At 37.2% G+C, this 13466-nt stretch overlaps 1 protein-coding gene and 1 long non-coding RNA gene across 3 annotated transcripts in view; one reads left to right on the top strand and one right to left on the bottom strand.

Annotated features, from left to right (window-relative positions):
* KIF5B (kinesin family member 5B) overlaps nt 1-12360 on the bottom strand; it is a 37012-nt gene extending 24652 nt beyond the window's left edge. Inside the window, exons 1-2 of one of the 2 annotated variants that reach the window (XM_011369476.2) lie at nt 11813-12360; nt 4953-5040 (exon numbers count right to left, since the gene is read on the bottom strand). In XM_011369476.2, the coding sequence (XP_011367778.1) occupies nt 4953-5040; nt 11813-11938 (214 nt within the window). In that variant the 5' untranslated portion in view covers nt 11939-12360. The remainder of the gene's footprint in view (nt 1-4952; nt 5041-11812) is intronic. The other variant, XM_023536151.1, reaches the window with a different exon arrangement.
* Nucleotides 12361-12479: 119 nt separating this feature from the next.
* On the top strand, nt 12480-12972 carry LOC111745251. The gene is made up of 2 exons (XR_002782567.1): nt 12480-12664; nt 12748-12972. It is a non-coding gene; the product is annotated as an uncharacterized LOC111745251 (long non-coding RNA).
* The last annotated feature ends 494 nt before the right edge of the window (nt 12973-13466 follow it).

Genomic DNA, 13466 nt, shown 5'->3' with positions numbered 1-13466 from the left:
AAATAGGACTATTGATTGGTGGTTAACAAGAGGTTAAATCTCAAAAATCCACATACTCCTCCTTATCCAAATTATAACAAGTCCAGTTATACCTCAAAATCAATTATCAGAAAGTTTCCTGTGAAATTAAAAATATCTTTTCTAGCCCTTTGTGTACTCCCAAATCTACCGTTAACATTTAAGTATCTACCTTTACTAAGTTAAAGGGACAAAAAAAGAGAATATGAGTGAGCGAGGTGATCTTTTGATTTCCAGTTTTCGGGGATTCCTTATGTTCTGTTTTGGTGACAAGAAAACTATTATGAAACTATTTTCTACTCTAGAGAAACTCTAAAAAGAGAAGCCTCTGTTAGAAACAGCAGATGGTAATAGTGAAAAATAAATTAGTAAGCAAGCCAATTCTTGTTTTCTCAATTGATTATTTAAAAAAAAAAGGATCCCCTCATTGGGCAGAAATATTTGTTAATGAGAAAAAGAAGGCATCAGTACTTCCCTGGGAAAATTGTGAGAATTCAAACATTTTTAACTTTTTCAAAATCTTTTTTGGTTTTAAGGAGGAAAGCAAAATAGTTTCAAGAATCACATTTAAAATAATTTGGGATGGTAGTACTTCTGTCAGCAACTCTGAAGAAGAAATAATCTGGAGAAAAAAAACACTAGACCCTTTCAATTCGCTCCCTTTATACCTAACAGTTCTCAGTATGTCTATGTCATACCCTCTGCTTAAGATCTTTTATCAATCACACAAAATCTAAGCATAAATTCTAAAATTTGTTAGATCTATAAAAGATTCATTCATGATATGAGCCAATTACCTGACTACCACCACAAGAGGAACTTAATATTTGTAGGTGAATGAGTGACTCTCTCAAGATCACATTATTAGCCTATGTCTATATATCGTCACAGTAATTTATGTTACATGAAACTATTACATGAAGGCTCCTAGGATAATAAATGTATGTAACACATTCAGATTTGGAACTTTAAGCATAACTTTAAAATTTTTATGATTACAGACCTTATGGATATTCAACAGTCTCAAATATTTACTGAGCACCTGTGATGATCCAGGCTCTGCTCTGGGTGGAGGGGACATAGCAATGACTGATTAGGTGATTTCTAGATAATGTCTTGTGTCACCAAAGCAATAACATTTTTATCAATTAGGAAAATATTTTCTTGCCTAGTCTATTTCTTGCAAAGTCTATTCCCGACTTTGCTTTCTACAGTGATTTAACTCCCAATATTTTATTTTTAAAAAAATCTAAACATATAGAAAAACTTAATAAGCTTTAATGAACACCCTTACAACCACCACCAAGATTTCACCATAAACATTTTATTCTACTGTCTGCTAGCCATCCATCTTATTTTTTAAATGTATTTCAAAGTAAACTACAGACTTCAATACATTTTCACCTAAATACTTCGCCTTGCATAGACCATTAACTAGTATTCAGTATTCTGCAGTTTTATTCCCGAGTTAAAATGTACAATTAAACATATATATCTTAAATACGGATCTTTAAAAAAATACAAATATTTATCTATTTGAGAATCCTAGAAGGGACACATCTGTAATCAGATAAAATCAGGCACTTTTTGACCTGGTTTGTTTCTTTTTTCAGCTCTATCTCCCACCGTCCTCCCCCTCACAATGCCATTTTTATTTGTAAAAATGGTCAAATCTGACCATTTCATATGGTTAAACTTCACAGTTACACTGTAAGTTGTTCTCCACACATGTAGTACTCATCTCATATGGGGCATGCACTATTAGTCCATGTGTCATCTCTTTACCTGGAAGGCATCCCTCCCTCTCCCTATTCTTTGTTTATATTTTAAGACCAGCTCAGGCTTTATTTCTTCCTTCAGCTGAAACTCCACAACCCACCTCCAAATAAATCTAGGTAAAAGCCTCATCCTAAGTGTTCTTATAGCATCTACATTTAATCATAATACTTATCAGTGTATATTGCAAGGGTCAATTTACCTGTTTGTCTTCCTAACCAGACTGTAAAGTAGAGGCTGGGCTGTGTTTAACTCTTAGCACAGTGCCTGGCACTTAGTAGGAACTCAAATGTTTGCTGAATGACTATCACCATCACTAACACACAGAGCCTTTCCAAAGCCTCCCTCCCCTTTTGAAATACACTTTTTGCCATTCTTGTCAGAAACAGGCATAGGCGGACAACTATGGACAAATAGTACTTCTTTCATTATTTGTAAACAATTTAGGAAGTGAGACAACAGCATATTACTTTCTAAAAGTCGCTTAGTCTCTCTGAACTTCAGCATCCTTACTTGCAAAATGTGTGCTTAGGGGAAAACAATTAGAAGTCATCATATAAATTATTATTGTTAACATCTGAGAACGTACGAAGTGTCAGACTCTAGTAATTTTTCATATATTAATGTATTTCTCACAACACTCTATGCAAGGTACTATTTTTAGTACCATTACTGAGGAATGGACAAGAAATAACTTGCCTATAGTTCCATAGCTAATAAGATGGAGCTGGGACACAAACCCAGTCTTGGCTTCACAGACATTCCCCTAACCACTACACTACCCATGAACACAAGAACTAATATAAATATATGGCAGGCTATGTCTGGAAAAATTAAATGTCGATTCGGTGGCAGACAGTCCAAGTCAGGTAGCCATGGTAGGAAACTGAGGAATTTATGAAGGCCTGGTATTATGCCTGCCATAAGGCAAGTACTAAATAACTGACAATTACTTCATACAGGGGAAACAAACTTTCAGACATCACTCTGATTCAGAATTAAGAGAATACAAGTGGTAAGCCTGTTCGAAAAAAAAAAAATCTATCTAATGAATCTACAGAAAGTTATAGATTTGCATAGAAATGTACGAAAGAATGCAACCTTGGTGGACTACCAGGGCCCCCAGAGAGTACTAGCTGCTTTCAGGTCACTCCTGGTAGCTTCTCATCAAATCTACAACTCAGAAGAAATACCAGCTGGCCCATCATTTTGCCAATCCTTGCCTACCACCAGTTTCTAACCATGGCCTTCCACTTGATGTGTTTGCCAATGACTATCGCAAGTTCAACCTGCCATGTATTTATTCCTCACACCTCACCAGACACCCACCACCTACCCTCACCCCATCTCTCTCCCTAAATCTGTTATTTAATTGTTATTGGTTAGCTCTGCCACATTCATACCCTTAGCTAGTCAAGACTTACTAGCCACTAACTACATCTAGGCTCCTCTAAAATGGTAAAGAGCATATGGGTGAAGATAAAAAGAAAAAGTCACAGCCAGGTGATACCTTTCTAATATAAATTACAAAGCTGGCATAGAAGCAGGAAATAGTGACAGCCCCTATTCTAACAACTGCTTGAAGTCTAATTTTGTAGAGTGAAAATATCCTAGGCTATGAATTACCCCAAGTACAATTATGGATGATTAAGAAAATAACTTCCCTTCACAGAATCACACATTCTCATTTTATGAAGATTTCAGCATCCAGAACATTGTCTCTCATCAATACCATTCCTGTTTTAATACTTGGTGGTTTCAATGACCATATAGTAGCTGTTCACACTAAAATTCCCTGGTCTCAGATCCTTGACCTAACTTTTTCCATGATCTTATCTTTTACTCCTTCAGATGCCAACTCCATGGTCATACTCTAGTATCGACTGCAACAAATCTTCGACTCCAGTGAGACTATAACACACTAATCTTACCATCTTTTTTCACTGTTCCTCAAATCCACGCCTCTCCATTTCCTCCTTCCCTTTACCCACCTTAGATCCCATGGTTCACCACTATCATCACTCCCTTGACAACACCCTCAATTCTCTTGCCCTTCTTTCTCTCTTTTGTACTCGCCTGGAAAAATCCCAAATGGGTACATTTGACTCTTCAGGCAGCTAACCTCAAGTGGGCCCTTAATGCTGCCTGGCGCTATTGCCACATTTTCCTAAGCCATTCACTTCTATACTGCTTGACAGCTGACTTAATATCTTTTCCTAGAACCACCTCCTGCATCTTCTCTGTGATAACTCTGCTTCCTATATCATAGACAAAACGGAATTAATATGAAGAGAACATCTACATTTTCCTTTCATCACATCTTTAAACCTATTTCTATCCATAAACTCTACCCTCCCTCTTGTTACTAGATAAACTGTCTATGCTCCTACCTAATCCTAACCAGTCCACTTTTATACTGAATACCAACCTTCCCAGCCTGGTGAATGCTACAAGAGGATAGATTTTGCCTCAATCTAAGAAGCACTTTTCAACAACTAGAGTTGTCAAAATATGGAATAAATCATAAAGTAATGGCTATTTAATTGTAAAATCCCTTTGAGAAAAGAGATTTCTATAACTGGAAGTCCAGATATGATTTCTATGATTTTAGAAAATATAAAATTGAAAAATATCCTAGTACAAGTCAATAGTATTAACTGGAATGCACATACTTTTCTTATCCTGGACAACCTCTGTTAAATTCCTCAAAGGTTCCTCTGCCGATACAAGATAACTCTTTGAGAAAGGAGTAACAATGAAATGGAAGAATGACATACTGCCATTTTCTACTACTTTTTAGAAACCTGTTTAGCAATTTTATTTTAATTCTTATGATACTATATTTCTAATATTGCTACTTTAGAAACTCCTGGGAATATCTCATAGAAATGCATCTTCCAATCACACTATAGTGTAACACTATAATTCTTAAAAAGTTCCTTCATCAGGTACTGTATATAAATTAGGTCACGGAATTTGAGTAATAGTATGTTTACTAACAGTATTTGACCTTTTATTAATTAAATGCTGGAGAAAGTTGTTTAAATAAGAAGAATGGGGCATTAAAATAAAAAAAAAAGAATCTTGGGTTAATGGGAAAGATTATAAACAAAATTTCACTTATTGCTGGGAAAACTTAACAGATGAAATATGTTTACCTTTAACAATCTTCTTTGCACAGTCATTATACACTTGCTCTTGAGATGTGTTTGACTGGAACACCCTATCAAATGCATAAGGCTTGGTCTGAAAAAACAGAAACAAAGGTTTCAACGAATTAAAGATGAATGCATTTCTAAGCTCCTTTAAAGATATATATTTAACCTTCACAATAGGATACCTTTTATGCATCACTTCATGTCATAGAATCTTTGTGGAAGGGATCTTAGGGATCACTAAGTACAAATCAACTAAAATAAACTCCACAAAAACAAGAATGTCTGTTTTAGTCTTTGTTGTATTTCTAGGGACTAGCACAGTAATTATAATTTGCACTACTATGGTAGGCACGCAAATATTGCTGAGTGAATTTTTATTTAATGAGTGTCTACTCTGGCAGGTGTTGAGACAATATTTTCAAACTAATATAATACTGCAGGTAAACTAAAATCCTGAAAGGTACAAAAGTTGTTAATGACAATATTAAAATTAAAACCCATATTTCCTGTCTTTTAGTTCAGGGCTCCTTCAGCTTTACTACAACAGCTTTTCAATCATTCATTCATTTAACAAACATGTATGGAATGTCTATTGTGCTAGACGCCATGCTTAGAATGATAAGCGAGACAGGTTCATTCTCTGTTTTAGTGAAGCATAAGTTAACGGTGGGGCAGACATCATATAAATAATTAAGTGACTAGAATTCTGAGTCAAACAACAGTGTTATGAAAGTACTATGAGAACATCTAACAGGAGAACCTGAGTCTGGGGGAAGGTGAAGAATGTCAGGAAAACACTGGAGAAGGGATGTTTAAGAACTTCAGAATAAGTAGTATCTGGCCCATTGTCGCTTTCTTCATTATTAGTTATGAGGGAGAGTGAGTGTGGCTAAGTAGTCTAGGCACTGGGAATAGGATGCTTAAAAATCCTAACGCAGAAAGGAGCTTGTAGCATTCAAAAAATCCAAAGGATGTAAAATTTAAAGTATAAAGAACAAAGATCAATGCAATTGTCACCACAGTAAAAAAAAAAAAAGAAAAGAAAAGGAAGGAGAGGGGCAAATAACATCTTACTGTTATTTTGAAAATAGTTTTGACTTTGTGAAACCCCTAAAAGGATCTTGGGGACTCCACCTTGGGGACACATTTAGAGAACTGCTGACGTCTGAGGAGTCAGAGGCACAGAATGAAAAATCAGAGTATAGTGTCCATGCAAATCAAGGACGGAGTGATTGTGTCAAATATAGATTTAAGTCAAATATAGGAAGTGGTTGTTTCAAATACAGCTGTGTCAAATATAGAAGTCAAGGCAAAACTGAAAAGTAGCCAATGACAAAGGTCAGATTGGAATGGGTTAAAAAAAAAAAAGGAAGGTAACCAAGTAGAGCAGAAATCTGGCTGTGGGTCTAAGAAAGACATTTTTTTAAGGTGGGCAAGACCTGAGCAAGTTTTAATGCTCACATAAACAATTTAGTAATCTAGGCGAGAAAAGTGAGCATCTAAAGGCGAAAGGAGAGGGGGCAAGGAAGCTCTGGGTATTTGGAGGTAAGTGTGTGCCTATTCTTTAAAGTCTCTTCTAAAGGAAAGAAAGCTGAGCCCTAAAGTACAAAACAATCATGACTCCAGAAAAAATTCTTAACATTATGGAAGACTTTCTAAATCTTAGCTAAAAACAACAACAAAAAAGAAACAAAAAAGACCTTACTTTTACCTGTTATCCTACAATCCTCCTCCCCCAAAGCTTGGAATAAGAGTAACAATGAAGCAGATACTTCCAAAAGGGCTATCAAAAACCATTCCCAATTCCCCTATTCTCTTGCAACCTCCCAGTGGAAAGCCAACCAACTGCTAGCCTAGTCTTCTTGCAAGTAGTGGCCACATGACCCAGTTCTGGATACTACGAAGTAAGTGATGGTCTGCTGGGAGGCCTTGGAGAAGGGTTTTGTTTTCCTGATGATAAAAAGGACCAACTCAACTGAAGCTGCCTTTTCTCCTTTCTGGAGCTGTAACATCCACCTTGCAAAAATAACACAAGTGATGATACAGAGGATAACATATCAGTAAGTAGTAGCAGTAGAGCTTGTCTCCAGTTTTTTTCTTTACAAGAAAAATAACCTTTCATTTACTTAAACCACTATCAGTTATTTGTTTTCACCCCACAGTTGAAAGCATTTCTGACGGCTATACTAAAATGACCTCACTTTGGCGTCAATTAAAAGTAGGCATCTCAATGACTGATTATTCTTTGGCTAAGACAACATAAAGGTGTCCTTTTGTTAAAATGCCACTAAGACAATAACATTTAAAATCTGTAAATGTGGCTAAAAAAGACAACCTACTGTTTTACTTTTCAAGATGCATTCATGAGAAACAATTTTGAAAACACAAATACAATCAAAATAATAACCACTCAGAGATAAATCATGCTAATATTTTTCTATGCATAAAGGAAATAATTTTCCCTCTTCATTATCTAACAAAGCATATATAAGGTATCAGATACTGTAAATGAGGAACACTTTTAGAAATAACATTTAAATAATACAGAAGGTAGTTTTCAAAGAATAGAAGGTAGTGTTCAAAGAATAACAGAGAATAAGCCTGGGTACTCTTGAATACCAAGCTAAGAAGCTATGTACATGGATCTAATGTAAGTAGATCAAGTAATGTTAACCGAATTGAAATGGACACAGCCTCTAGTCTTAACTCACAACCTGGTGAAGAGATTGCAACTAGTTAAAATATACATTCAATAACCGATATGTAAAAAACCTGTATGAAAGCAAAAATTAAACAATGATTAATTCCAATTTTGCTTGCAACAAATAGAAAAAAGATAAATGAAGACAAATGCATCCTTCGAAAATAAGCCAAATAGTAAAATTTTATTAAAACACTTACTGAAAGAACACTACTGAGTTTTAAGTCCTTATCTCCATCATTACATCTATAAAAAAATAAGTACTTGTAGACCATATAGAAAGAGATATGCCGAAAATAACGGGTAATTGTAAAGCCTGCCTCAGAAGTACATTATGCAGCTGTTTACTATAGACAAATTTGCAAACTATCTCTAACCTTATTAAAGTATGACTATAAAGACACAAACAAAAATAATTAAGCTGGGATTCAATGATTTCTTTTAGAAGTTATATCATTGTTAAATAAAAAATGAACTTAAGTGCTTAGTATTAAGTTGATAAAATAGACTTTTTGAATTCCAAAACTAAATTATAATTTTATTAAGTAAGGCAAATTTTTGATTAGAGATCTAGCCATAAAGTTACTAACTGACCCTGGCTTCCTGGGATGAAAAACAAGACCTGTAAAATATAAAACCTATTTCGAATGGTCTATAATTAAGGCACATCTCTGACCTAACAATCTTTCAAATAAATTAAACAAAGGAAACTTCAATATCTAGACATCTGTATTTTAAAACCTGGTTCCTGGCCTTGAAATGCATATTATGCACTCTTTATTTCTATGTATCTTCAAAGACATTTCCAAACCACAAGATGCACTGACATTTGACTTAGGCTTCAAGGGAACAGACTAAATAAGAATAAGTTTATTTGAACTGCAATCATACTGTAGATTTGTTAAGTGAAGTGGTTCCTGTTTGAGTCTGCACAGACCAGGCTGAACACCAAATTAGGATATGAGACCCTTCTGGCAAGGATTCTGAATAGTAACCATCAGATAACAGGGGTTTATATGATACTAGATTTTCATTAGACATTGTGGGCTAACATTCCATAATTGTATGTAACGATGGCTGCTTAAATTTTTAATTTTCTCCAGTAAAGGTAATCAGGATCAAACATCAAATCACCACCATTCACTTGAAAAGGGAAACTGTTGTGCTGTAGTCAAAGAACTGGGGATGACAATCTAATTATGTTTATTCTCTAATTTCAACGAACTACAACAGCCTGTTTTTGGTTCTGGCAGCCTCTATAGCATTCTATGTAAGAAACAATGATTAGTAAAAATACTTAATGCAAATAGATATGTTCTACTTTTATGATGCATAGATACAGGAATAATTTTTTCTATGGATTTTTCTGTTTTCGGTAGACTTAATTGAACTACATATGGAGTTTCCCTTGTCCTTCCTTTTTTGTGGATATCAAGTTCTCTTAAAGCAAATAGATTCTATTTGTGTCATTTTTCATAAAGTAATTCATTTATTTCACTCCATATGTGATATGTAAAGCACTTCACCAAGCTATTACAAAAAAGAAACTATTAAAGATCACAGAACACAAACAAGATTACAAGATTTGCCTGCAATGGGATCGCATGATATTAAAATAACTGATTACACAAGTAAAAGGAAAAAAATGTGGACAAAATATTAGAACTCGAATTTAGATGAAAATCAGAATCCTTAAAAATTATTTTCTACGTAAGTATTGATTATACTTACCATTCAGTAACATTATAAACCAAAATAGTTATTCTTTAAATTTTGATTAACTAGAAGACTGTGTACAAACTTTTAAAATCATGTTTAAATAATTTTATTTTAAATTCTGCATTACAGCAATTCCTTCTTAAACTATTTTGAATCAGGATCGAGATCCAGCAAAAACAAAACAAACCAAGATTTTACCTAGAGACTTTCTAACTTCATTTCTCCCAGTAGCCCTTATAAATTACCAACCTTTAAAAAATAATTCATTTTAAACACTGAAAAAAAGGTGAGACCTCAGAGTAATTAATGATGCACTATATGCAAAAGATTAGTTCCTGAAAATAATGGACATATTGCCTTACATTTCTTAAAGCTTTGTCACTCAGCTGTAATGTATTTTTGCTTATTCATTAAAAAAAAAAAAAAAAAAAGACTAAAATGCTTGCCAGTTTACCTAAAGGCCAACTTAACTGCTATCACTGATTCATAAGCTCAATCATCTTTCCATTATTTCTAATAATATCATTTAAATGTATTTATAGTACTTAGGAAACATGGAAGGAACTTATAACTTTATCCAAAGAAAACAACCTAACATAAATATGTGCTTCCTGTGGTAATTATTTGTTTTAACTCTTTCTTTGTATTTTGTCATGTTTGCACTGTATCAGAAGGCTGCCTTCTTCTAACCTAACCTTAACACATTTTGTGAATCCTAAATTCTATCATTCCAAAAAACAAATCTAGGTGATATTTAGATTTGTGTAAACACACACAAAAAAATCTGAAGAAATGATATAGTCTTAATAAAAATCTAAAAGAAAAATAGCTTTCACGTGTCAACCACTGCTGAGGCAGAGTCATCACAAAAACTGAGAAAACTAGTAGCCTCAAGTTTGCCAAGTAACGACCAAGGCCTTGCAAGTCTCCTCTGGTCACACATAAAACACATCATCCTAAAGGAAAAGGATGACAACTTCTGTGCTTAACTTCTTCGCCTCACTATGATGTCATTTACATCAAGTTTTTCTTGTGCACTTAACAAAGCACCAGCTTGACAGTCTTCACACTGTAGTAGCTAGCAGTTGTTAGTAACCTCATGACTTGTTTGCCAAAAGCCTAACAAGCAGCGTGGAACAACTTTTAGACCTGAAATTTGGAAACTTTAACATAAAAACTAAAGAACTTTAGTCCCGTCTTAATAGGTCCAATGCTTTTAATCATCAAATGGTATCTCCTGTGACTCCTTTGTCCTATTTACAAATTAAACTGTCCAAACAATATGTTAAAGATGGAATATGCCATTAGATAAAAATTAACATTAAAATTTTGTACCATGATAACAATGTAGGAAAAAGTTCTGTCACATGGAATTATCAAGAAAGATTTTAATTTTTAGTTACAGTTCACTATTCTGTATGCAGTATCTTATTATCCATTTTAATCTCCTTGAACTCAAAAAAAATCAGCCTTACATTCTGGCCTCCTTGGTACTCTTTTAGCCACCTCTGGTTATGTTATGTTTTTATACTACAAAAAGGGACAATATATCACCATCCTTTGGATTATCAAAATCAAAGTTCTTCAAGGTTGGTCTTAATTGTAGAAATGAGAATCTAATACTAACATGAACTCTAGTTTACTGGTAAAATTTTATCTTTTTTATAATATTCTGCCTGACATACACACAAAAAATTAACACTCTTACCTAGACTGTTACCCGACAAAACCTGGCCTTTCTGAGCACTTATATGACCCAATCTGAATTGGCTCCATCTGTAAACAAAATCGATCACTCTGATTTCAAAGAAAACTCACCTATTTCTTTTTATAGCCCTCTATTTGTCTTTTTCAATTGTTAACAAAAAGCGGGTGGTTAAACATTTGAGGTACATTTGTAGTTTGGTAGTTCTTCCTCCCCCGCGAGAGATAAACACTATGGTTCAACACGCAGTTGTATACGTTTCTACAAAACTAAGTATCTTTACTATTTAACATACAGTAGGGCTGATCTCATAACTAAACGTCTCTAGCTTAACTTTAATCTTACTTATTTTAAGAATGATAAATTGGGGGTAGTCTATAACCCCAATAGCCATCAACAACAGACAGTAATTGCACACACACAAACAGGCAAGTGAATATACACTAAACTTGCTCCCCGACAGTTCCTGCAGCGCCCCAGGTGGGGGAGTGTCCCAGACTGAGACTAAGGCGCCTCCCGTCTCCCGGTACTGAAGACCAGGGTGGGGGCGAGCCAGGGAACAACCGCGGAGATGTGCAATCTCCCTGCTCTGGGTTATCTGAACCGGCAAACTCCACCAGGGACGGTTAGAGCACCACTGCACCCTCTACATTCGGCACCCCGCCACTTCCCTGAACTCCAGCCCAGCCAGGACCGAAGGAGAGGGACCGAGGGGTGGGGGCGGAGGTCACTCACCGCGATCATGACCGTGTCTTCTCCCTGAAACTTGGCGATGTATTTATCGCCGCGGTTCACTTCAGAATCGTTGAGAGGTCTGAAGCGACACATCACTTTGATGTTGCACTCGGCCGGGTCCGCCATCTTTCTCGCTGCCGGGGCCGGAGGCCGGGAGCCACTCCCCGCCGCTCAGTCTTGAAAGAAGCGGGCCTGAGCTGAAGGTACACGGTCGCGAAGCCGAGAGAATCAGGGGTCCGCCGCGTCGCGCTTCCCCAGGCGGGGGCGACCGGGGAACCAAAACACCAAGGGCCGGCACCGGCAGCCGTCGCCCTGAGGCTCACTTCCGATCTATCATGGCAGCCATGGCGGCGGCGGCACCGGGTGGAGCTTTGGCGGCTCCTCGGCTTCTCCCTCGCCGGCCTGAGCGGGCTGCGAGGGTTGGAGGGACTCTGGATACCGGGAGGGTGGCCCAGTCCTCCCTCGAGAAAGCAGGTTAGGCCCACTGTTCCCTCACCCGTCCGCTTGCCGGTTTGCGGGCTGCCGCGCGGTCACTGCTAAGGCCGCCGCGGACCCACGACGGGACAGCGAGATGGGCGGTGCGCAAGGACCACTGCGCAGGCGCGGAGGTCCGGACGCCCCAGCGACCAATCGGTGCCCGCGCCCGGACGCTCCGCCGCCCGGCAGCCGCTGTCCGCCCGGCGGTCGCAGATTCAAGTTTTTCTAGCCGCTTTCTTGCAGAAGTACCTTTGGTCACCCGGCGGCTGCTCACACTACAATCCCGCTGCAGAATTTCCCAGAGCTGAGGCAGACGCACCTAGCTTTCTTTAGGGAAGAATGGATTTGTTAAAACTATTTTATGTTGTCGTTCGGGTAAATAAACTATATTCCAATAAGGAAGTATTTGCTTTCTATTTGGTCTGGAGAGAAAACTGATTCTTAGTCTGTTTTTTCAGAGCTCTTTGCCGGAAAAAGGAAGATTTGAATGAAGGGTGGAACATGGCTCTGGCTTAAGAGGTTGCTCTTTGAGGGAGCGGATTGGGGAGACCGGAATATGAAAGAAAAAGGAAATTTCTAACTAAGAAATGAAGAAGGTTGTTGAAAAAATGTGGAAGACTAGTGTGAGGTGGAAGAAGGCCCTCAGTCAATGGGAGGTCTCTCTTCCCCGGTAATAAATATATGAAGCTCATCAGGCTCAACACCGGAGGAGTGACTGACCTGGAGTGTAAAGATGATTTTAAGGGGCCTGGATAAATTTGTGGATTTATCTGTAAACCACAGCTGATTTTGCCTCCTACTTTTAGAAAATGGTTACCATTATGGTTCTTCATATGGAAGTTGCTCTGAAGTGCTGTGGAAGAGAACTACAAAGATAATTAGGAACTCTTCCTCTGGTTCCCAGTTTTTGTTTGTAAAATGCCCTCCAATGCCCTCTGTCTTTGCCAAATCACCTAAAACCTCCAGAACCGAGTTCTTCATTCAACAAATTCAGGTTTATTGATCCACTGCAATGAGGGAGAGCTCACACCAGAGGAACTGTGGGGCATCTCCCCAAACAAAGGAAAAGATGTAGTTACAGGGTGTTGGGGGGAGGGTGGAGTTCAGGTAAAATTTAAATGAAGTTGTGTTTTGATAGTGTTAAAGAAAAAAACACAGGTATAACTGTAGAACCAGC

Source organism: Pteropus vampyrus, unplaced genomic scaffold (assembly GCF_000151845.1).
Source record: "Pteropus vampyrus isolate Shadow unplaced genomic scaffold, Pvam_2.0 Scaffold150, whole genome shotgun sequence".
NCBI classification, from domain to species: Eukaryota; Metazoa; Chordata; class Mammalia; order Chiroptera; family Pteropodidae; genus Pteropus; species Pteropus vampyrus.
The sequence above is the reverse complement of the archived record's forward strand: the minus strand, read 5'-3'. Positions and strand labels throughout refer to the sequence as shown.